This window comes from Anabrus simplex, chromosome 3, assembly GCF_040414725.1.
Source record: "Anabrus simplex isolate iqAnaSimp1 chromosome 3, ASM4041472v1, whole genome shotgun sequence".
Lineage (NCBI taxonomy): Eukaryota > Metazoa > Arthropoda > Insecta > Orthoptera > Tettigoniidae > Anabrus > Anabrus simplex.
In genome coordinates this window covers 331,039,383-331,063,336 of record NC_090267.1, presented here as the reverse complement: position 1 = coordinate 331,063,336, position 23,954 = coordinate 331,039,383, and the positions used below count along the sequence as shown (strand labels likewise).

At 38.9% G+C, this 23,954-nt stretch overlaps 1 protein-coding gene across 2 annotated transcripts in view; it reads left to right on the top strand.

Moving 5' to 3' along the window:
* Positions 1-23,954, top strand: part of LOC136867293 (dynein regulatory complex subunit 5) — a 115,005-nt gene that overhangs the window by 56,491 nt on the left and 34,560 nt on the right. For both annotated transcript variants that reach the window (XR_010859653.2, XM_067144444.2), the window contains exons 5-6: positions 776-906; positions 12,917-13,104. Coding sequence is in view for 1 of the 2 variants with exons in the window: in XM_067144444.2 (XP_067000545.1) it covers positions 776-906; positions 12,917-13,104 (319 nt within the window). In the remaining variant the exon portion in view is untranslated. The remainder of the gene's footprint in view (positions 1-775; positions 907-12,916; positions 13,105-23,954) is intronic.

Genomic DNA, 23,954 nt, shown 5'->3' with positions numbered 1-23,954 from the left:
ATTTGGAAGCTTGATCAAGGGCTTCATTCCGGTTTATTAGCCCATCAACCAGTAGTGAGGATTTGAAAATCCCATGCAATAATGAGTCATCAGATGAAGAGCAAGAGCAAGTTTCTTAGGCTAAAACTGCTGACACACATTCTACATTCCTAAATTTTGCTGAAAGTAACTATTCATTAGACAGATGTTTATTAAACTATCCAAAACAAAGGCAGTTACAAAGCTAGTATGAATAGAAGCTGAAGACATCACATTGATAGAGGATATTACATCATCCCATGGCATTATGTGAAAGTCCTTTGAATTTATTATACTGGTAAATTTAAAAACTAATATATTTGTTTTTTGTGTTTATTTTTAGAAAAGAGAAACATGGATTAGTTGTGGTTATGCTGATTAAAAGAGTGAAATTACTGGTTATTTATTAGCTAATAAGCCACCAGTCACATACAGTATATTATGAAAGTGAAATGAAATAGTTTTCTATTATACAAATCTTGTTACAACTGGCAATCCCTTGGTTCCAAAGGTGCTCGATAAAACAACTTTTACTGTACTATTATGGAAGGAAAAATATTTACATTTACAGTGAAATTAGTGCTCCCTGCCTTAAACCTGCAAACATAAAGTTTGAATCAGTATGGCAAAGAACATATTATGTAGGCCTACACATAAAATTTAGACTGGGGCTATTTTTTAAACTTCGTGTTTAATATCTTCCTAAAAATTACTATGTTATGCACAGTAAGAAATAATTTTCATTTTATGTTGTCAGGAGCTGCACATTATATTTGGGATTCGAGGCTGTGCCTTGAACTTCACATGGTCACTGTTCAAATTCTCAGTCAATGATTGTAACAACATTGGTCTTGGAATAAACTATTCACAGAATCTTACTGTACTCAGGTAAGTCACACTGTTACTTTCCTCACTATGCTGTATGGTTCATGCACTGATACAGTACCATTTAATGAGAAATTACTGTTGTTGCTTATAACTAGGTGATGATGATTGATAATGGTGGTGGTAATTGTAGTTTTAACCCGTGAGGGGTCGCGTCCGGTCGTTTCAACCATTTCTGTTTATTTTGATCAATCCTTCCGCGAACACTGTTTGTTAAACTTCCTAACCCTCAGTACCTTTCAATGGTCTTGTCCACACTTCTATCATACCACTGTTGTCCCTCTCCACTCCTTCGGTGAGTGACAAGCTGGCTATCCAGTCGTTTCGTTCACACACGACTCCTCACATTACCCGTCTCCATTCTATTCAACTATACATGACTCATGGTGTAGACTTAATGCGTAAAGTGCACTGTTATCATTCATTGTTGAGTAGAGGGAGAAGGAGCATTGTCTAAATGTGTGTTAAATGAAATTAAACATCATTTTCAAAGTAATTTCCATAAACAGAAGTTGAATTTTTATTTTCAATTTCATCAGCAAAAGGCAATCTCATTATTATAATTATTATGTTAAAAAGTGTTTGTCTGTGTTTAAATAGTATTATATTATCGTAACAATAAATAGCATATTAAGTAAGCGTTTGGGGCAAATGATCCCTAGAGGTCGATGCCCTGAACAAATAGCATTTTTTTAAAAAGTAAGTGTTTGGTGTTTTATTGATTTCAGGTTGAAACAACCGTACGCAACTCCTGACGTTACACTCGGCATGTGACCCCTCATGGGTTAATGGGAAGAATAGTGTCATTTTCGGCCCTTGTGGATAGTTTGTAATCTAGTCCATCAATTATTTAACATCACAGTATAGTTGTTGAAGTATACATCACACACACATTTCAACTTAGGTTTATTTCAGCTCTGGCTTCACAGGGGAGCAATTTGAAATTTATGATGTTAGGCCTTATTAGATTAGATGACTTTAATTGTTATCCTCCTGATGTGCACCATTTTTGCAAGGCCCTTCCAGCCACCTACCTGTTAGATTCCCCCGTTTTCCACATGCAATATTTAAACATTATGTGATTAATCTCAAAATATGGTTCCTAATTTAAAGTTTGAATTTTTACTCAGAAGGAAATATTAGTCATTCAGGGTGATTTTAATGTGAAGATAGGTGAGACTGCTTGAGACACGTGGTTGGAGGGCAAGGTTTAATTGTGAGAGACGAGTGTAGTAAGCGTCTGCTGGAATTCTGTGTTAGCAATAACCTGTTTATCTGCAATACCCTCTTCCAGCATCATCCACGCATCGATACGCATGGATTTCTCCTGGTGACAGTGTTCAAAATCAGATTGATTTCATTTTGGTGAGGCAAAATTGGCAGAATTCTGTACTGGATTGCAAGACCTATCTTGGAGCAGAATGTGGTAGTGACCATATTATGCTATCCATGAAAATGCGGATCAAACTGAAATTGATCAAGAAGGAGAGAACGAGACAGATTTACATTACTGACAAAAATGTCCTTCAAGATTTGGCAAAAGAATAAATTCCAAAACTTCAGCAGGTACAATAAGAAGGACCAGTCTCCCAAACATGGGACAACCTCAAGACAATCATTAACTCTTCTCTTCCTGAACCAATTACTAAGCCTCCCCAAGCTAAGCACCCCTGGATATCAAACACCATTTTACTGCTGATAGAAGAGAGGAAATTACTGAAGAAATGTGGCATTCAAACCAAGCAAGACAAAGTAGCATACAGAGCATTTTGCCATGAAATACAGTGCAATTGCAGAACTGACAAGACACGGTTCCTTACTAATATTTTTGATGAAATAGACCACCATCAAAAGTTGAATCAAACACGTGATCTTTTTTAAAAAGTTAACAGCATTACCCATGAGTTCAAACTATCTACATGGGTGATTGAAGATGAAGATGGCAACCTTATTACCGATAAGAACAAAGCAATAGAACTGTGAAACACTGTATTGTACGGGAAAATATTCTGCTGAACAGGAGATTTCTGTGCGGTATGACAAGGAACCTGAAAGTCTTTCTTTTCAGTTAAATCGTGAATGCTGTCAATCATCTGAAGAACAACAAAGACCCAGGTATTGATGGTATTTCCAGAGAAGTGCTGAAAGTGATGGGGGAAGATAGCATGCGTGTTTTACATTCAGTATATAATATAGTGTGGAAAACTGGTGAATGGCCCAAGGACTGGACAACATCTGTACTGATCCATATTCACAAAAAGGGGTCCATAAGGGACTGTTCAAATTATTATACTATTGCATTAATATCTCATGCAAGTAAAGTCCTGCTCTACATAATAAATTAACACCTAAACCCTTTCCTGCAATCTCAGATATCCGCAGAATAAGGAGGCTTTGTTGCATTCGGGAGAAAGTGCATTTGAACCCCAATGTTGGCAGCCCTGAAGATGGTTTTTTATGGTTTCTCGTTTTCATACCAGGTAAAGAACTGCATAACCTCCGAAGTAAAAGATTCCAGCTGATCAGCATCACCATTTTGCATAATGTTTGAAATCCTATCCTCCCAACTCTTCATAGGATTAATATTTTCAGTTTCTTGGTCAACTACCATTGGGTTTCTTCTGTCAACTGTAAGCTTTCCCCAACATTCATTTTACTAGCATATTGTGTTACGTTTCTTTTTCTTCTTTTTCAGGGTGAGCTTTTCGTATGTGAATATTTACTCCTAACTTCGATTTACAACATTTATTACAGATAGGGCATGGAATTTTGTCACCAGACTGTGAAGGAACGTTGGGCATTTTAATTAGTATGTTTATTTTAACGTGGCAGGAGATGAACGTTATTTTTTTAGTTACTAAAGTAGATATCGGAGCTGTAAGTATTCTTAGCGCTGGATCAATGATATTTTTTTAATGACAATATAGAGGGATATGGTGAATATTGAAAAGAAAAAACATTGTAAATATAATGTACTGTATATGAGGTACGTAGAGCAGGGGCAGTGTGTGGTATTGTTGCAGGGTTGCACAACTCCCAATAATTTTGCACTTCATTTGTCGTCTTTTCTTCTAATGTTTTAGTTTAATAAATCTAACATGTATTTGAAAACGTGTTGAAATCAACCGTCTTCGGTCGTTTGCTGTACCAATGCTTCGTAACGGACCAATAAACTCTGCTGGCTTCGAATCAAACTCAGGAGGTTGACTTTCCTGCAGCAACTCCCTAGCGGACAGCGCGGCGCAATGTACCTCAGCAGGGACAAGCCTAAGCCTGTATAGCATCAGGTAGCATGCTCGCCAGTATCGGTTTCAGGAAGTTGTACGAGACTAGCAAGTCCCCTACCGAGGAACAGTTCCAAATGTCCCTGTTAGATTGCGCCACTCTGCGGAGATGGTTTTATTCCTACTTTCTCTCCTCTCACAAAGGTAATTCATTTCCATTTTTTAAGTTTACAAATTTCATTTACATTGCACCGATGCAGATAGATCTTACGGCGAAGATGGGATAGGAAAGGGCTAGGAGTTGGAAGGAGGCAACCATGGCTTTAATTAAGGCACAGCCACAGCATTTTCCTGGTGTGAGAATGGGAAACTGCGGAAAACCATACGCAGGGTTTCCGACAGTGGTGTTTGAACCCACTATACCCCGAATGCAAGCTCACAACTACGCAACCCCAACCGCATGGACAAATTGCTGGGTAATTACTTTTCCCCGCCATACCGGACCGCCCTCAATATTACCAGTATCTTGCTTCAATGAAAAACAGGACGACAAATTTTCAATTCAAGTGAGGCAAAAGTAACTATGCCGGGCTGAGTGGCTCAGACGGTTGAGGCGCTGGCCTTCTGACCCCAAAGTGGCAGCTTTGATCCTGGCTCAGTCTGGTGGTATTTGAAAATGCTCAAATACGTCAGCTTCGTATCAGTAGATTTACTGGCATGTAACAGAACTCCAGCACCTCAGCGTCTCCGAAAACTGCAAAAAGTCGTTAGTGGGACATAAACCGGGCGAGTTGGCCGTGCGGTCAAGAGCACGCGGCTGTGAGCTTGCATCCGGGACATAGTGGGTTCGAATCCCACTGTCAGCAGCCATGAAGATGGTTTTCCGTAGTTTCCCATTTTTACACCAGGCAAATGCTGGGGCTGTATCTTAATTAAGGCCACGGCCACTTCCTTCCTACTCCTAGGCCTTTCCTATCCCATCATCGCCATAAGACCTATCTGTGTCGGTGCGGCGTAAAGCAACTAGCGAAAAAAAAAAAAAACGAAGTGGGACACAAAGGTAATAACATTATTGTTAAGAGTAACTGTAGTTACAGTGTTTAATTAACCTCTTATTTCCTGAGTTGTAATTGCTAGATATATTACAGTTTTAGTAGGAATGTAGTTCATTATTTAATGATAATGGAGTTTCTTGTTATTTCTGTAAGCTATAAAAAAAAAGTGACACTGAAAATGTTGGTGCAACACCCAGCTTCAGATACCACCAGCTGCCACTGACGTAGAGTATACATATGGGTAGATATATCCACTCCATATGATGATATCAGATGTAACTAATGCGAATTCTGCCAGATGGTAGTGCATTATTACTTCCAAGATTTGGTAACGTTTAAATTAGTCTGCCTCAAGAAGAACTATGTGCAATCAATGCCAAGCAACAAAATAAAGATGACTGTTGACTTTTGCACTAACTTAACTTCACAATTAAATGAAGAATCTCTTAACAGGAAGATTGCATAAGACAGAAACACTACTACTTATGTAGAACATATTCTTGCATCTTAATTTTGATTAAATGGCATTAGGGAAGTCATAATTTTCGTGACCAGCATTAGTAAACACCATGTCTGATATCAAGTTTTGGAACTAATTGATGACTTTCTACGGACCGGAAAGAGCCTGAGTCTCTAGAATCGCACAACTGAAGAAGGTTCAAGATGCTATTATACAATGGAATGAGCAGTGTAATGAAGCTTTCAAAACATAGTCTCAGGCCTGGAATCACTGTAATGAGAAAGGAAAAACTGAAGAATTCCTTTTCCAATCAGACTGCTAAAGTGATCCATAAAGCAAAACATGCTTATGAAAATGTTGAGCTCAAGACCATTGAAGAAACCTTCAGAAGGAGAGCACTCATGATGTTTATACCTTCAAACCTCAACTTAACGGCTAGCTCATCTCCTCGCCAAACTCGGAAAATGCATAACACATCACCTTTAATCGCCCACCCAGTCGGCCCAATATAAACATAAACAGGCTTGGCAGTCGCCTCCCCTCATTCCCGAAGACAATATATATGAAGACCTCCAAGCAGCCAACGTTCCAGTTATTAACGCCTTCAGACTACGGGACGATCAGACCGCAGCACCATCTACTCACATTTTAGTCCAACAAGAAGGAGAAGAAGCCCAACGTCGCCTGTTCACCACCGGAGCAAACATCCACAATAAAACCTATGCAGTGGTGCCAAACCCCCTCCCCCCATGCATCCTGAACCAACTAAAAGCCGACCCTTATCACGTCCCCATCATCCAGGTGCCCCATCACCCCTACCAACCTTACCCACCTTCGCAACAACAACTACTACTACCCTCACAACCATAACTCTGTCAACATGTACCCCCTCCCCAGACATAGTCACCACCGTCACAACTTACCACCCATCCCCAGTAATGTCATCATCCTGCCTGATATCATCATCCCCCCAATTCCAGCAGACCCCAGCCACCCCACCACCGCTATTTCCGCCAGATGCCGCAGTCTCACCACCAGCAAACCAACAACAGACGCCCCCACCAGCCGTCTTCAGTTGCGTACTACGTGGGATATCTCCAGAAGTCACCGAGCAAGACATAATCCAAGAACTATGGAAAACGGGAGTCAATGTACGTAGAGCCATAAGAATTCACAACACCCATGGACCTACATTCATGATGCGCCTCCAGATGCCCAGCAAAGAAGACACCAAGCACCTCATCAATACCGGCGTGCAAGTCTATGGTCACCGCCATCGCGTAGAGCCCACCCACTCCCCACCCCTACCCCCATCCAATCGCCAACCATCAAACAATTCACACCGCCGCCTCCAGCCAACTCTCCCCCATGTTCCCCCATATCCACAACAAACTCCTCTCCCTCTCCAAACATACGACCTTCTTCGTCTCCTCATTCTATCTCTCCATAACATCACCACCACCCTCCAGTTCCTAACCTCCCATAGCTACCCCGGACCCTACTTCCGACTGACTTAGGCACATCATATCCATCATTAAGAATTGTATCACCTCATCCATCACTCTGAATTGTAAAACTCATCATGTTTCACTCCTCCCGCACACCCTCATAAACTCAGTCCAGTAGCCATTCCTTCAAATTTTCACACTGTTTTTCCCTTTTCTTCATTTAACACATCTATCAGTTCTCTTCACCTCCCTTGGCCCGAGAAATCGCGTCACGATCTAGGGGGCCCGGCCCGCCCTTCAGGTGGGGAATGAAAGCATTAAAAAACATTATAAAAATTAAAAATTAAAAATTAATGGCTACCAAGCCCCATCCCTATGTTTCTAGATTGAGGAGGGTAATCTTATTCTGAAGAATCATGACATTGTGAATGATTAGCTAAATATTTTAAATTCTTACTCCACTGCCCTCCTCCAGTATCAAAGATTACAATTTCTGGTCCATCCTTCATTTCACCTGATTTCCTTCCTCCTGATCGATAATAAATCACCCAGATAACTGCATCTCCCCAACAACAAGACATCAGACAAGAATTCCATAGTTGACGAATTTCTGAAAATGGTTGGTCCCAATTCGGTTGCCAAAATGGAAGAAGTCTTTCATGATATATGGGAATCAGAAACTATTCCTAAGGAGTGGAAATCAGCTCTTATACAAACCTAGCCAAACCCCATGATGCAACAACCTGTGAACGCTGCTCAGCCTGAAGGCCTGCAGATTACAAGGTGACGTGTGGTCAGCACGATGAATCCCTCGGCTATTATTCTTGGCTCTCTTGACCGGGGCCACTGCCTCACCAGCAGACAGCTCCTCAATTCTAATCACGTAGGCTAAGTGAATCTCAAACCAAGGGAAGAAACAGGCATGCTACCCCTACATCATGGGGCCGGCTAGCTCTTATACATCCTATCCATAAATAAAAAAGGCAATAATACAGATGTGAATAACTCTCATTCAGTAGCCTATAAAATCCTGTCAAAAGCACTTCAAAGTCACACTGAATCTATCCACATATTGGTGAATGTCATTCCATTTTCACTAATGAGAATCATCAAAATCAGATCTCTTTACACCAAACCACTTGTATTGACTTCTCTTGATTTCAAGAAGGCCTATGACTACTGATGTGAAACCTGGACCCTGTATCGCCGAGACATGAAGAAACTGGAACGCTTTCATTAACAAAAACTTAGATCCATCATGAACATCAAATGGGTTGACTATATAACTAATATAGCAGTTCTCGAGAATACAAAGCTAAACAGTATCGAAGCCACCATCGTTGGTCATTGGCTTAGATGGGTAGGCCATATCCAATGTATGAGTGACAGCAGACTCCCTCGGCAAATCCTGTATGGTGAACTCAGCACTGGCAAGGGGATATGAAGCAATATAAAGACCAACTCAAGCAAATTATGAGAGGAGTAGATATAAACCCAAATACTTGGCATACTCTCGCATTGGATAACCCTTGCTGGCATGCTACCATCTCAGCTGCAGTTGCACAGTTTGAGCATGTCGAAGACAGGAAGAAGAAACTCACCAGAGAAAAAAACTACGTCAAACACTGCCACGTCCCCACCTTCCATCGGATGCAACATGTGTGGCCGTATGTTTTATGCAAGAATTGGTCTGATAAGCCATCAGCACCACCTTCATCATGTGGACTAAGGATTTCAGAACTGCAGGCGAGAAACGAAAACTTGGGTACGAGTTTCGGTCAACGACGATAACTCAATTGACCAATTCAGTCTTCTTGATATTCTCAGGGAGATGGATGTGGACAACAACACTCATTCTGTCATCAACTCCTATTCACAAGTGAAATTCATGGGGGAAAATCTCTAGATCCTATGAGATGAAGTCTGGTATTTATCAACACGATGGACTGTGCCATTCTTTTCAACTGTGTTCCTGAAGAGGTCATCCATGAGTGGAGAAACAGACTATCGTATTACGGTATTAGGCTAGGTCCTGGATCCAAAGCAGTGAATATCAACTGCCTTGCTTTTGCAGATGATGTAGTTCTAACGACAGATGACCTGAACATCTCCTGCCTCCAGGTTGATACATTACAAGAAGTAGCTGAAGCTGGAGTTCTCCAGATTTCTTTTGGAAAAAAATGAAGTAATTATATCTGATCATCATAATACCACTACATTTCTAGATACTAAATATGAAAAAATTAAATGTTTCATTCATTTTAAGTATCTTGGAGAGAATCTTTGCATTGTCAAAAGAAGCCCTGAAATATTGGGATAAATGAATGAAAACAGCATTTCACCTCTACAAACCCACTTATCGCCCAAATCTATCCCATGGCAGACCAAATACTGCCACCACACCACGGTAGTATATGTCCTGAAGCCTTATATGCCACTGAATGCTTAGCTATTACTCACCACAGTGAGATAGAGAGGATCCAGATGAAAGAGAGGAAATTTTTATATAACTTCCTTTGCTCACGTCAAAATTCTGAAGGTAAATATTGCCTGAGGTAAAAATAAGAAAAGCTGTCTTATGTTTTACAGTCATCTCTCCTGAATGCCTTGATCTTCTCATGACTTGGAAATGTATCACTCCATTAGCAACTATAGTGAAGGATGATCTGGCCAGTATCTCTGAGATACCAGTTCAAGAAAAAAGTAAGTTCAGGACCTGGGTACACGGGATAAAGGATCTTCTGGAAAGAATGAGAGGATGACCTCGCACCAAAGTGGTCCGACGGTCATGTCATGTTGAAGAGCAATCCAAAGAGACTGTTGCAGAAATGAAAACACACAATGAGCATAGCATTCATGGAAAGTTATTGGTGTGCACGGAATGATCACAAATTTTTCCGTAAATATTTTCAAACTACTCCATACTATGTTCTGCAAGATAGTGTATGTCTATTGCTATCTCAGAAGATTCTCCTCAAATTGTACAAAACTTTCCATATAATTTGAAGTAATTGCCACTGAAATAAATAGAATCCATCCAAGGGTAGCTGCCCAAAAATTATGAATACTCTGATTATTATCATTCTCTAAATTCCAGCAAAAATTAATTAAATGTATTTTAATTTCTGTTATCTTCCTTGATTCATCAGTAGGCTGAATCTTTGTGGCTTTCCTCATATATGGCCAGCTATCCATAGTGAATTCTCTCTCTAATAATAATAATAATAATAATAATAATAATAATAATAATAATTTTGTTGTTGTTTGTCCAACCCTTGTCCTGTTTCACTACGGGGTCGGGTATGAGGTGAAATGAATCTGTCGTGGTTGGTTTTGGCGGGTTTTTATGACCAGATGCCCTTCCTGACGTCAACCTCATCAGAGTAGTTAATGAGATGAAATGAATGACGTGATATATGATAGTAGGGAGAGGGTGAAACCCAGTGCTGGCACATAGCCTACTCCTGTCGAATAGCACCAAGGGGTCTGCTCAAGGCTTAACTTCTCCATCCGACGGACGAATCACCATCAAGAGCATCATATGCCCTCACTCCATATGAGCACTGCAGAGAGGTTTGTAATTTAATCCAGGCTTTTGGCACGCAATCTAGTGATTAGAAATTGTATACCACCACCTCTCCTACCCTGCCAGCCAACATTCTGATGGTGAAGATTTTTTCGACCAATGGGACTCGAACTGGCTACCCTCAATGTCAGATTGTTTAAACTTCAGCACCTTAACGATCATAATGGTAATGATAATAATAATAATAATAATAATAATAATAATAATAATAATAATAATAATAATAATAATAATAATAATAATAATAATAATAATAATCCCTAAATGCTAATAAAGGACTCCTCGAAGAACTGGAGAAAAAAGCATCCAAAATCATCAGAAGTATCATGGGATCCAATTACAAGAATGACACCCATCGTTAAAAAAAATCCAACAAAGGAGTGTACAGCAAAATAGAGAAAATCACAGAAACAATCCATAAGAGACAGGCACAATATTATAGTAATCTCAAACGAATGGACAGAAACAGGCTGACTAAACAGATCTTTCACTTTTTTACTCGAAACCCAAAACCACAATGCCCTGGTTTATGAACACCAAAGAAGACCTCCAAATGCTGCATATAAAACCCGAAGACACCTTCAATAGAGATCTCTTCCACAAAAGATACTGACGAATGGGCTAAACCTAGACAAGCAACCAGAAAGAAGACAAGGTACCACCTGGACAGAGGAACGCAAACTGGCCCACTCACAGAACGAGGGAATTCTGTGCTCAAAAGAAAATGAAGCAAACTGCCAAATGTAACAAGACTCAATGTGGTCCTAGATGGCCCCAACGAATAATAATATTTTTAGAACAGTGTATTAAATAAAGGTAAGAGACAATATTTATGCATTTGTGATAGAAGTAGCCAAAAAATGCCACTAGAGAGAACTAGTTGAGAAAACTATGAACAAAGCAACATCATCATTGAGCACTAATGAAAATAAAAATTGTGTAAACAAATGATAATATATTACTCTACCATTCATTAAAATCCTATCCAAAAGGAAATATTGCTTTTATTCTGCATAGTCATGGTCCATAGAGTCAGCCAATCTGTTCAATGTATATATATATATATATATATATCTTCCCCTTGGTACTGTTTCTTATTATGGGGTTGGGGATTAACTGAGATGGATTGATATGGCATGTTTCTACAGCTGGATGCCCTTCCTGATGTCAGCCTCAGTTAAGGAGCTAATGAAGATGATATGAATGATGGTGAATGAAACTGAACAAGGAGGTGGAAGGAATCGGCTGTGGCCTATGAATAGGAACTGTCCCAGCATTTGCCTGGAAGTGAAAATGGGGAACCACAGAAGACAACTGACGGTAGGTTCTAACTATGTGTCTTCCGAATGCAGGGCTTGGCTCCATAGCCATAGCGCATTAACACATGCTGCCACTCTGCTCAGCCCAGTCCAGTCAGTAAGTTGAGCATTTCCAGTAGGTAACTACAGTGTATGTGTAATTAGCAAACTGTTGATAAACTTAACCATAATAGGTATTTTATTTTATCCTTATTGACTTGTCTAAATCTATTAAAGAAACTATTTTAAATAGTTTCTTTAAGAGATTTAATTATCAAATATTGGAATCTTTTGTACTGAGCTAGTGGCTGCGTCATTTGGGTTGTGTAGCTATCACCTTGCATTCAGGAGATAGTGGGTAGCAGCCCTGAAGATGATTTTCTGTGGTCTTCCATTTTCACCCCAGGCAAATGCTGGGGCTGTACTTTAATCAAGTACATGGTTGATTCCTTCCCACTCCTGACCCTTTCCTGCCCCATTGTCACCGTAAGATCTATCTCTGTCTTACTTACATACATACATACATACATACATACATACATACATACATACATACATACATACATACATACATACATACATACATACATACATACATACATACATACATACATACATACATACATACATACATACATACATACATACATACATACATACATACATACATACATACATACATACATACATACATACATACATACATACATACATACATACATATCCTACGTCGTTCCATCTTAAGCGATGGGTTGGCAAACGAGGCTTCTCCACCAGTTGCGGTCCCTGAACTTCTCTCCTTCTTCAATGCTTTCCAAAGTACGGTATGTCCTCTCTGTTGAATGTCAATCTTCACCATGTCCTTGTACCTGAGTCTTGGTCTCTGTCTTACAATGTAAAGCAAATTGTAAAATAAAATAAAAAATGTTTTGTATCCCACAGGATTCATCGCAGCAATCTGGATGATCCCCGAGCTTGTGCAATCCTGAAACATTTGGCTAAAAATAAGACCTTGTTAGAGTTGGACTTCAGTCACTGTAAAGTGTCCGATAATGGGGCACTGGCTGTGGGCAAGATCATAACTGTTCATCCTACACTTAAGAGGATCAACCTCTGTAATAATAAAATAGGTGAGGCCTTTCTATTTAACTTCAGATCCTAGAACCAAATAGCATACTAGTGGGCAATAATAGAGAAAGTTATTTAAATTCCCATTTCCTATTCTGAGTTTCTGCTTCAAACTGGTTGCTATAATTCTTCTGGTGGCACTCCTACTTTTCTCTATATAGCATAGTGATAGGGGAGTTGGAGGCAGTAAACAAAATGTAGGGAGCCATATAGAATCATAGTGCAGTGACTGCTCTGAACAGTTCTTACAAGGTACCAGCAGAGATTTTTAGCTAGATAAGAAAATTTAAAAATTGTAGATTAATTTATTTACTGAGTCATTAAATGTTATAATGAAACATTCTGTGTTTATTATAAACAAAAAAGCAGTCATTCTCTTCAGATAAGGATCCCAGCAAGGCATCAAAAATATTATTACAAGGATTCACAGAAATTTACACTGGAAGCAGAAAATTCTGATAATTGATAATTCTGCCTTAAAACACATCTGGAAGGATTTAGACTTAGAAGTTCTTGAAGAAGAGTTATATTAAGAAAAAAACTGGATTCAATAACATCAGAAAATCCTCTTCGCAGCTGAATATCACTAAAGGAGAAGAATAAAACCATTAAGAATGACTTAGTTTATGATCACAACTCTTTGGAGTTATAGGAAAGAAAGCACCATCCAGCTTCTTTGATAGTTTTGTTGGGAGTGTCATATGAGATTGTCTGACAACAGCATTTTTATCAACAGGGTAGTCAAAGTAACTGCATCTCCTGAAGTATTCAACACTGCTATGTAAAGTGAAATTTACACATTACATATCGAGGGTAAATTTGTTCAAATTTACTTGGTCTACTAATTGTGAAATATTTTAGAGAAAAAATCTTAGTCTAGACCACATTGAAGTATTAATAATAATCTAAGAACTGTGCACAAGTGTGCTTAAAGAAAGAATGTCACTTTTTACAATAGGAGCTGATTGAGGTTTTTTTTTTTTTACAGTTGACAGGTTGCCTTGTCACTTTTGATGGTAATGTGTGTAGCTGAACCCTCTGATGTATGCAGAGGCTAAGACAAGGCAATTTGAATCATTTTCTCAGGTTAAAGAGCTAACAGGAGTAATATATATATATATATATATATATATACAAAAGAATTCACCATGGACCTTGCTGTATACAGATGATATTTCTCTTGAGCTATCATCAGTGAAGAACTACAATCACATGATCATGCCTGATGTGACTGCCATGGCCAGTTTGGTCTCCATCTAAGCATCACAAAAATGGGGTACTGCAAACCATTTCCAACACAAGCTTTATCAAAGTAAAAGGCAATAATCTGAAGAAGAAAACTTGGTTCCAGTACCAGGGATCCCACCTATAAAATGATGGCAATATTAATCGTGATGAACAGGCAAGAGTAAATGTGACTTGGCTGTGATGAAATGAAGTCACATCAGTCTTGTGTGGCAAGAAAATGCTGATTCAACTGAAGTACAAAATCTATTAGACATCGATTTGCCCAGTCCCATTATATGGAACTGAATGCTTCCTTACCTTCTTTCCATGTCCATTCAAACTAAGAATTTCCAAAAATTAGCAGCTGAGATGATCTTGTCACTTGCTTGGAATAAGTCTTCCATTGTGTATGGATAACGAAGTTTGAGGCAGATCAGCAGGTGACTGGGATCCTGGATAGCATCACACTCACACAGGTTATCTGCATCTGGTGAAAGGAAGCTCCAGATCTGTAGGTTGAATGTTGAACGACCACCAAATCTGCTGAACGCCATTTCCATGTAATGTAGATACGCATAGCTCCCTGGTCAATGGGGGTCACCCTGCTCAACCATAAAGCTAATGACATAATACAACAGCAGATGGGCTTTGTGTCCAATACAGAGAAGGTGTGAGAGAGCTTCTGTTCATGCTTCACAGATTGCTGTCATCAGTGTTACCCACCACATCCAAGTCGATGGCCATAATTCTCATAGCAGACCAAAACGATGCTGGTAAGGCACTCTGGATATAGACTTGAATATTTGCCTTCACTCTATAATTGTCTAAAACAGTGTTCCAAAATGGTGGAACCTGTGTCAATGCAGAATGATACTTAGTAGTAGTATTTTTTTTACAAGTTGCTTTATATCACACCAGATGTGTCTTATGGTGACAATCGGATAGGAAAGGGCTAGGAGTGGGAAAGAAGTGGCCGTGGCCTTAGTAATGTACTGCCCCAGCATTTTCCTGATGTGAAAATGGGAAACCATGAAAAACCATCTTCAGGGCTGACGGTAGTGGGGTTCAAACCTACTATCTCCCGGATACAAGATCACAACCGCATGGCCACCAGGGGACAAATAAATACACAACTGGTATAGCATTTTACTCTAAGACTAAGGTTTATTTACTACTATTGCTTATATACTCACACAGTCACACAGGTTCCACAGTTTGCACACTCTACAGTATTACTCACCGAATTCACTGCAGATAGATTCAACTCCGTGACAAAACAGAACTGAACTCAACTTCAAGGCAGACACTCAACTGGAACGCAACTCTGCATCTCAACCACACTTCACAACAGAACCAGAGACTCTTCAGTATTCTGTGACAGTATACACACAGTACTTCACTCAACTCAACAACTGTACAACTCCCCTGCTGAATGCCTGTCCATCTTATATAGTCAGGCTTAGCTTCTCAAAATATTTTCTGAAAGGGAGAGGTCTCCAGAATTCTCTTGATCTGAACATTCCGGGCTTAGCTGCCCAGAGCATTCTATGGAGACGTTGAAGAGGGGGGGCGCCTTTTGCTTAGCTTGTCCTGAGTGGTGAGCCACGCAGCAGAGGGAGGAGTGAGTAGCTTAGCCATGATGTTGATTGCTTGCAGGCAGGGCCAGATTATCTCACCCCTTCCCAAACAAAATGGCAGACATTCCATTACACTATGTACATAAAATTCTATAGATTCTGTGTAGTTTGCAATTTATCAATAATTACGAGTGACGAGACAGAATATGTTATAAAAGTTATACTATACTTTGCAGTGTAATGAAATATATTCCTGTATTTATCCTATCAAACCACTCTATTTAGTTTATCTAGCTGCCTCATATGTGGAAATGAAGAGATTAGTGGATTACAGAGAAGAGTGGAGAAGACGAATTGCTGCCAACCAATCTTAGGATTGAGAATTAAGAAGAAGCTGCCTCAGTGGATCATTGATAAGAACTTAGCACTGTTATGACATAATTGTATAGTCAGTTGTCTTCTCATTACAAAATTCCTTGCCCCATTTTCATTTTCCATGATCTAATTCTTACACATTCCATTTTCTGCAGTAAAATGTAGAATTTATTATTATTATTATTATTATTATTATTATTATTATTATTATTATTATTATTATTATTATTATTATTATTATTATTATTATTATTATTATTAACGACCGGCAGTGATGATCATCTTCTTCATTGCCGTTTAGGCCTACTGAGGACCACAGGGCTTGTATCTACTCTTTGGTAAAGTTGTTGCTTTCTTCTACTTCTAATACTCCTTCATTTGCTGACTATAAGTCAGCTTTCTCTTCTCTGTCCACTTAGTTCCTGTAGTCTTCTTACTTGTAAGGGACGTTGGGAAAACTCCCTATTGGATGGCTTGACAGAACAGTAGTCAGTCATGAGTTTGTCCCAGTGGGATATCTAGTGTTCCATATCTGACTTAACTGACATGATCCATTTGTTCTTAGAAGCCTTGCCTCTTCCTATTACTGTGAATATCCTGTTGTTGAGTTTTCAGAATCCAGACGGGCCAAGTGTCCATAAAAAGTCAGTCACCTTTTCCCTATAGACATGATGATGTTCTCCTGGTGTTCATACAGTTCATCATTATGGCAGATTCTGTAAATGCCTCCTTCCTCTCTGATTGGTCCTAATATCCTCCTCAGGATCTTCCTCTCTTTTAACACCAGCTTTCTGAGTGGGAACTTCCTGGCCATAACAAGGCACTCAGAAGTATACAGAACAGATGGTTTGACGACCAACTTATAGTGTCTGAGTTTGAGGTTCTTGGAGAGGCACTTAGATGAATAGATACTATGACTGGAGTGATAAGCCCTTTCAAACTTAGTACATCTGGCATCTATCGCTAGGTTCACACTGTGATTCAGAGATCCATTTTCCCAAGTACTTAATTGCAGGTACTTTTCGTATGGTATTGTCTGTGAGAGGAATTGTAGAAGGGGCCTCCTTGATATTGGTCATAAATTCAGTCTTCACCTGCTACACTATAAAGACTCTGTAAGTTGTAGGTAGCCAGTAGAATGAGGTCATCGGCAAAGGCTAGGCATGGGGCAATGAAGTTGTCTCTCTTGTACTCAAGCTTCAGTGCAGTTCCCGGTGGCAGCATCGTTCTCCATTCCCTAATGATCTTTTCCAGGACACAGTTGAAGAGAATGCACAAGAGACCTCACCCTGTTTAACTCCTGTTTTGATTGGAAAGCTTTTGGATAGTTCACCTTCGTATCTGACCTTGGATGTTGTGTTCCTCAGAGTGGCTTGAACTAATCATAGGGTCTTCCCATCCAAACCAAGTTCCCATAATATAGAGAAAAGGGTGTCTCTGTCCAAAGAGTCATAAGCTTTCTGAAAATCTACTAGGACCACACCCAGGGATGTCCACCTTGGCTTTTGTAATTGAGAACTGTCTTAAGATTGTGTATCTCTTCTGGACAAGATCTAGTCTTACGGAAACCAGCTTGGTATTCACCTAAGTGTGAGTCTAGCTGTGTGGTGACTCTATTGAGCAGGGCTACGGAGAGGATATTGTAGGTAATTTGTAACAAGGAAATACCACTATAATTGTGGAGGTCTGTCTTACTTCTCTTCTTGTGGAGGGGATGAATCACAGCAGACATCCATCCTTTGGGTAGACACTCTGTTGTCCATATGTCCTTCATGATTTGATAGATGCTCTGCAAGGACTGGTCATCTGCATGTTTCCAGATCTCGGCAACTATGTCGTCTTCACCTGAAGCCTTGTTGTTCTTGAGACCACTGATGATGTCCATTATTTCTTCGCTCATAGGTGGTTGAGAAGCAGGGTTCCTGTGTGAAGGCTTATGGAAAATAAGCTTTTTCTTTAGGTTCCTCTGCATTTAGTAGCTTCTGGAAATAATCTGCAAGAGTTTTGGTGCAGACTTTATTGTTCATTTGAAATTTTCCATCTGACCCGTGGAGGATGAGGCTAGGAGCTGTGTAATAGGTCGTTTGCTTCTTAAGTCCTTTGTACAGGTCTCTTGAGTTGTTTCTCTGAAAATTATTTTCAGCCTGTTGCATTAGGCTCCTCAGGTGATTTCTCTTGGCTCTGCGGGTGGTGTTAGCCTTAGCTTTTCTTTGCATGAGGAAGGGTTCATAATTGGCTTCAATTTTATGTTGGTTCCACCTAGTCCAGGCTTTATGCCTTTGTTCTTTAACCTCATCACACTTTGATGATGATGATGATGATGATGATAATAATAATAATAATAATAATAATACAATATGGCAATATGGTCATTAAACGATAATGTCTCTATAGATCGGAACCTCTTTGAATAGGAAAGCAGATATTCAAAATAATAAGAAAAAAATGCAAAATCATTAGGGAAAATTCTAGGCCCAAACCTCACAGGCAAACAACACAGAATTCAGAAACTACCAATACACAGATGTTCACTGTGACATTAGAAAATGCAGTTTAAACTTCAACACATCAAAATAATGAACCCTGACAGACTCACAAACCAGATAATCAAATTCTGTGAAAAAGGGTAAAGCAAAAGCATACTTTATGAAATGGATCTGTGAAATAAAAAGAACTAAATTACCTGGAATTGCACAAAGAGACATCCAGACAGGCAGATCTTTAGATCCAAAATTCACCAGTAATAAACTTGGCCAAGAAGATATACTGAAGAAAATGTCTTGAACAACTTGGACCAAAGAGAGAAAAGGAACTCAAAGCATAAGAATGAAAGAAATTTGGGCACAAAGGAAGTCAAACAGACACATTGAAGTACTTTATGCAGTCCTAAATTGGCTTATTTTCAGCAAGTAATAATAATAACAAATATAAAATCGTAGGGAAACCCAGCCAAGCAGATAGCATTTGAAAAGACTAAATTCATAACCAACATTAAAGAAGCTCCTAAACACATTATCGCAATAAGGAAAGAATAAATAAAGTTGCTAAATTCAAACAACATGGTGAGATCATACAACCCAATGGACTCGATAAAGATGCAAACCATGAGAGAGCCAGTAAAATGGAGCTTGCATTCCACAATATGACGAACGCATACAACAAGAAAGCAATCTAAGACACTATCAGACAGTGATCCAACCAAAGTGCCTATATGCTTCAGAATGCCTAGTAGTAACAACTAGAAAACACATCAAAGGAATCAAGAAGAAAGACGGAAAAATCCTAAGAAAAATCCTTTGATCTGGAAAATGCGCTGACCGTACAATCATGCAGCAACAAAGAACTGTACAAAACCTGTGGCAGAATATCAGACGTCATACAAAGACACATTTCTAGAATGAATGCTGACAAGCTCACTAAAAAAAAGGTCAACCATTTTAACAAATCCAATAGAAAAGGCAACTCATTATGAAAAATGGCTTAGTAACACCAAGAATGACCTGCAAGAAATGAACATAATGGAAAAAGACATTTCCAACAGAACCATATTCAGAAACAAGATACAAACATGAGGTGTTCCAGAAACCAGAAACAGCAGCCAAGAAGAAAAGAAAGAAGCTTCAAGGAGGAGAATGAAGAATATAATTTGATATCTGTGGAAACATTTTGACGAGAATGGAAGCGTTGCTAGCATGGGCAACCATAGAACCCAGGGCAGGATCATATTGTTCATCTACAAGATTTCCAAAACTGCCTAGTTACAGCAAAAGCACAACAGGTGGACCTATGTTAAACCTCTGAAGTATGATTTAGTGATGAAAGAAACAGCAAGATATCCACCATCCCAAACACTACAAGCCCTTGACAATATCCTTTTGGAAGAGTGGGGTCATGTAACACAACCGAATGTGCAGTGCCTTGTCATAAGCATACTGTAAGAAGGCATTTGAAGTTGTTAACCATGCAAGGGTTGGCAATACTCCTTATTAAGAGGCTTAATTACCATGTAGCCATTTGGGTGTATGTCCAGGGACCACTTTGTTTATAATGCATTGTGCAATGACATCGTGTACTGGGTTCCAAAGAATGGTTTTCATTTCAGTTCGTAACTGTGGAGAAGAAGGTTTTTTTTATTGCATGTCTGTTTACATTTCAATATGTCTGTATTTCAGAATAATAATTATATATATACAGAAGTATGAACATATAAAAGAATAGCTCTTTTTTTTTAAGCTGTGAATTTCCATATTTTTCATCATAAGATGTCACTTCTTAAAATGCATTTGGCAACATAACAGTCCTAGAGCAGCCACGCAGCTATAAGCTTATGTTCAGAAGACGGTGGGTTCGAACCCTACAATTGGCAGCCCTGAAGCTGATTTCTTAAGGCCTTGGTGATGATGGTGGTGATTATTGTTTTAAGAGGAAGTACAACTAGGCCATCAGTGGTGATTAGGATGGGTAAAAATATTAAATTTCTACTCCATTTTAACCGCTTGAAACTAGGATTTTTTTAAAATGTGCAAACCTGGTTGTCTTTTTGTCTAATTCTTTCATTTAATGTCATTCATCGCAGCTAACCAAATTGTACAGCGCCACAGCAAGAAATGGAGAACCATGAAGCAATGCGTAGCAAAGTAGAAAGGCTTACGCTGGTTGAACCGTCATCGATAGACCCCAAGTGTAAGCATTACGAAATGTAGAGCTGTTCAAGCTCTACAAAAAAGTCCACAAGGGCATATACTTATCTCCAATCATTTGACCTTTAGAGCGATTTTAGTTCATAGTCGGTGGTAAAGAAAACTTTTCAAATAAAGAAAGAAAGAAAGAAAGAAATAGAGATTTTTCCAAAATTTTACTTCCAAATAAAGTGTCTAACCTTCTCTAGGCCTCATTAAAAGATTAAAATAATCTACAAAGTACATAATTTGCATGAACAGTTCGAGAGTTAGGACCGTTTTAGTCGTGGGTCGCTAGTTAACCTTAAAATATCCAAAAATATGATTAACTTCATATCATACATCAAGCCTGCGATATTTTTACCATCATATTTTTCAGCATCTGCAATAATGGCTGTCAATAATAATAATAATAATAATAATAATAATAATAATAATAATAATAATAATAATAATAATAATAATAATAATAATAATAATAATAATAATAATAATAATAATAACTGGTTCAAGTATGTGGTCGCCAAGAATCCCTGCCCAAACATTGATGCTGAACCGATACTGGTGAGATGCTTCAACCATTCCCCGGGGATTTTCTATAGCCCACAGATAACGATTATGCAGATTGATGATGCCATTTCTGGTAAAGGTTGCTTCATCGGCAAAGTGGACTGATGACAGAAATCCCAAAACTGTGATGGCCTGGTCCACAAACTATCGACAAAATCCTTCCCATAGACGGAAATCCGCTGCTGATAATCCTTGCACTTGTTGCTGGTGATAGGGATAATAGCGGTTGTCATGCAGGATACACATAATCGTAGTCTGGCTTACACCATGTTGGCGGGCCACTTGCCTGGAACTTGTACTAGGGTTCGTCTCAATGTCCCGTAGAACCTGTTCCTCCCGATCTGGTGTACGTACAGTCCGCTGCCTCCCTGCACATTCATCTGTCTGAAAGGACCCATGATCACACAAACGCCCAAAAATGGCTTGAAACTTTGTGTGATGTGGTTGGTGTCTGTGAGGGTACTTGTTTTGATATAGGCGTGCTTGCCTCTCGACCATCTCCATTGGCTTGGCCATACACAAACACCATCTCAGCTTGTTCCCGACATGAATACCAGACCATTCTGCTGCCAACAGTACGCTGCTTTAGTCACACTATCTGCAACAGAAGAAACACACTGCCGTCGCAACGATGCATTTCCGGGCACATGTTCATAGGATTTTTTTTCCTCCATTTCCAGTCAGGAATAAGTCCCTGCAGTTTGTCGGTTTTATTAAAGTTCACTCTGTATAATGTTACTTTCATTCTTGTGGGTACTTTGTCATCCCATAAAAGCTCTCTTACTTGATGATAAATTGTTGTACCTTTACTTAGTCTGTTATTAATTTCAGAGTTGATTTCATTACTTCCATTAATAATGCTACCCAGATATGTAAAAAGTTCTACATTCTCTAACCGTTCTCTGTCTATGTTCACTTGGCTTCTCTTTTTCTCTTTTCCAAAGTGCATTACTACAGTTTTCTTTTTATACTACAGTTTTCTTTTTACTAATTACCATTCCAAACTCCAGATTTTCATCCCAAATGTCCAATCTCCTTTGTACTTCCTTTTCTCCCCTTCCCCAAATCACCACATCATCTACAAATACCAAAGCATTCACTTCATCACTACTGATACTCTGTTTTACACATTTTATGATTTCATCCATCAATATACTAAACAATAATGGTGACAGTGCACTTCCTTGCTTGAGACATTTTTTTGTATAAGATGTTTCAGATTCACCACTCCCCAATTGTACACAGCTTTTATTCTCATGATATAACATTTTTATCTTGTTAATTAATGATTTTGGTACATTCGTTTTCAGTAGGCATTCCCATACATGTTTTCTCTTAACTGTATCATAAGCTTTCTCCAAATCCAAATATACAAAGATGATTTCCATGTTCTTTTCTAGATGGTATTCCATGATTGTTCGCACTGTAAATATCAAGTCTAGGGCCTATTGTTGATCTGTTCAGTCTAAAGCCATATTTTTCTTCCCCTAACTGTGTTTCTATTATATCCCTCAGTCTTTTGTCCATGACTTTCTCCATTATTTTTAGCCCATATGATAATAGGGTTATACCTCTATAATTTTCACATTTCTTCCTATTTCCTTTTTCGAACAACGGTACAATGCTTCCTAGTTGCCAATCTTCAGGTATCCTTTCATCCTTCCACATGGCATTGAGGGCTCGGTATAGCCACTGCAGTTCAATGCTTCCTGCTGCCTTAATCATATCAGCATTGAATTTGTCTTTTCCACTTGCTTTACCTTTGGTCATTGCTTGCACTGCCCTTTCAAGTTCCAACCATGTTATCGGGTTCTCTTCTTTTTCCCCATTTATTATTTCCATTTTCTTATCTCCTTCTTCCTCCGAGCAATCATTCTCATTATAAAGCTTTTCAAAATACTTTGCCATCACCTTCTGAAGACCCTTTTCGTCATGTACTATGGATCCATCTTCTCTCTCTACTGCCTTGATTTTTCCTTGATTTATTCTATTGATTTTATTACTTTGTATAATAGTTTCTGATTTTCTCGACTATCTTGCTCAATTTTGTTGGTAAACTCTCCCCAACATTTCTCCTTTTCTTCCTTGATACTCCTCTTTACTTGTAGTTTCAATTTTTTGTATTCCACATGTAACATTTCTACCTTATTCTTATCCCTCTGATACGTTTTTGCTTTTCCTTATCCATTTCTTTCTTCACCTTGTTCCTTTCTTGTATTTCTTTTTTTTATTTTGTCTGTCCACCACTGTGTCTCCTTTCCCTTAACCTTTGCTTTTGTTTTCCCTCATGCCTCAGTTGCTGCTTCCACAAATGTCTGTCTTAAATTTTCCCACTCTTCTTCTGCACTTCGTATTTTCATGCTAGGCAACTTCCTTTTTTATCCAATTTTGGAATGCCATTCTTTTATCCTCCTCCAATTCCCA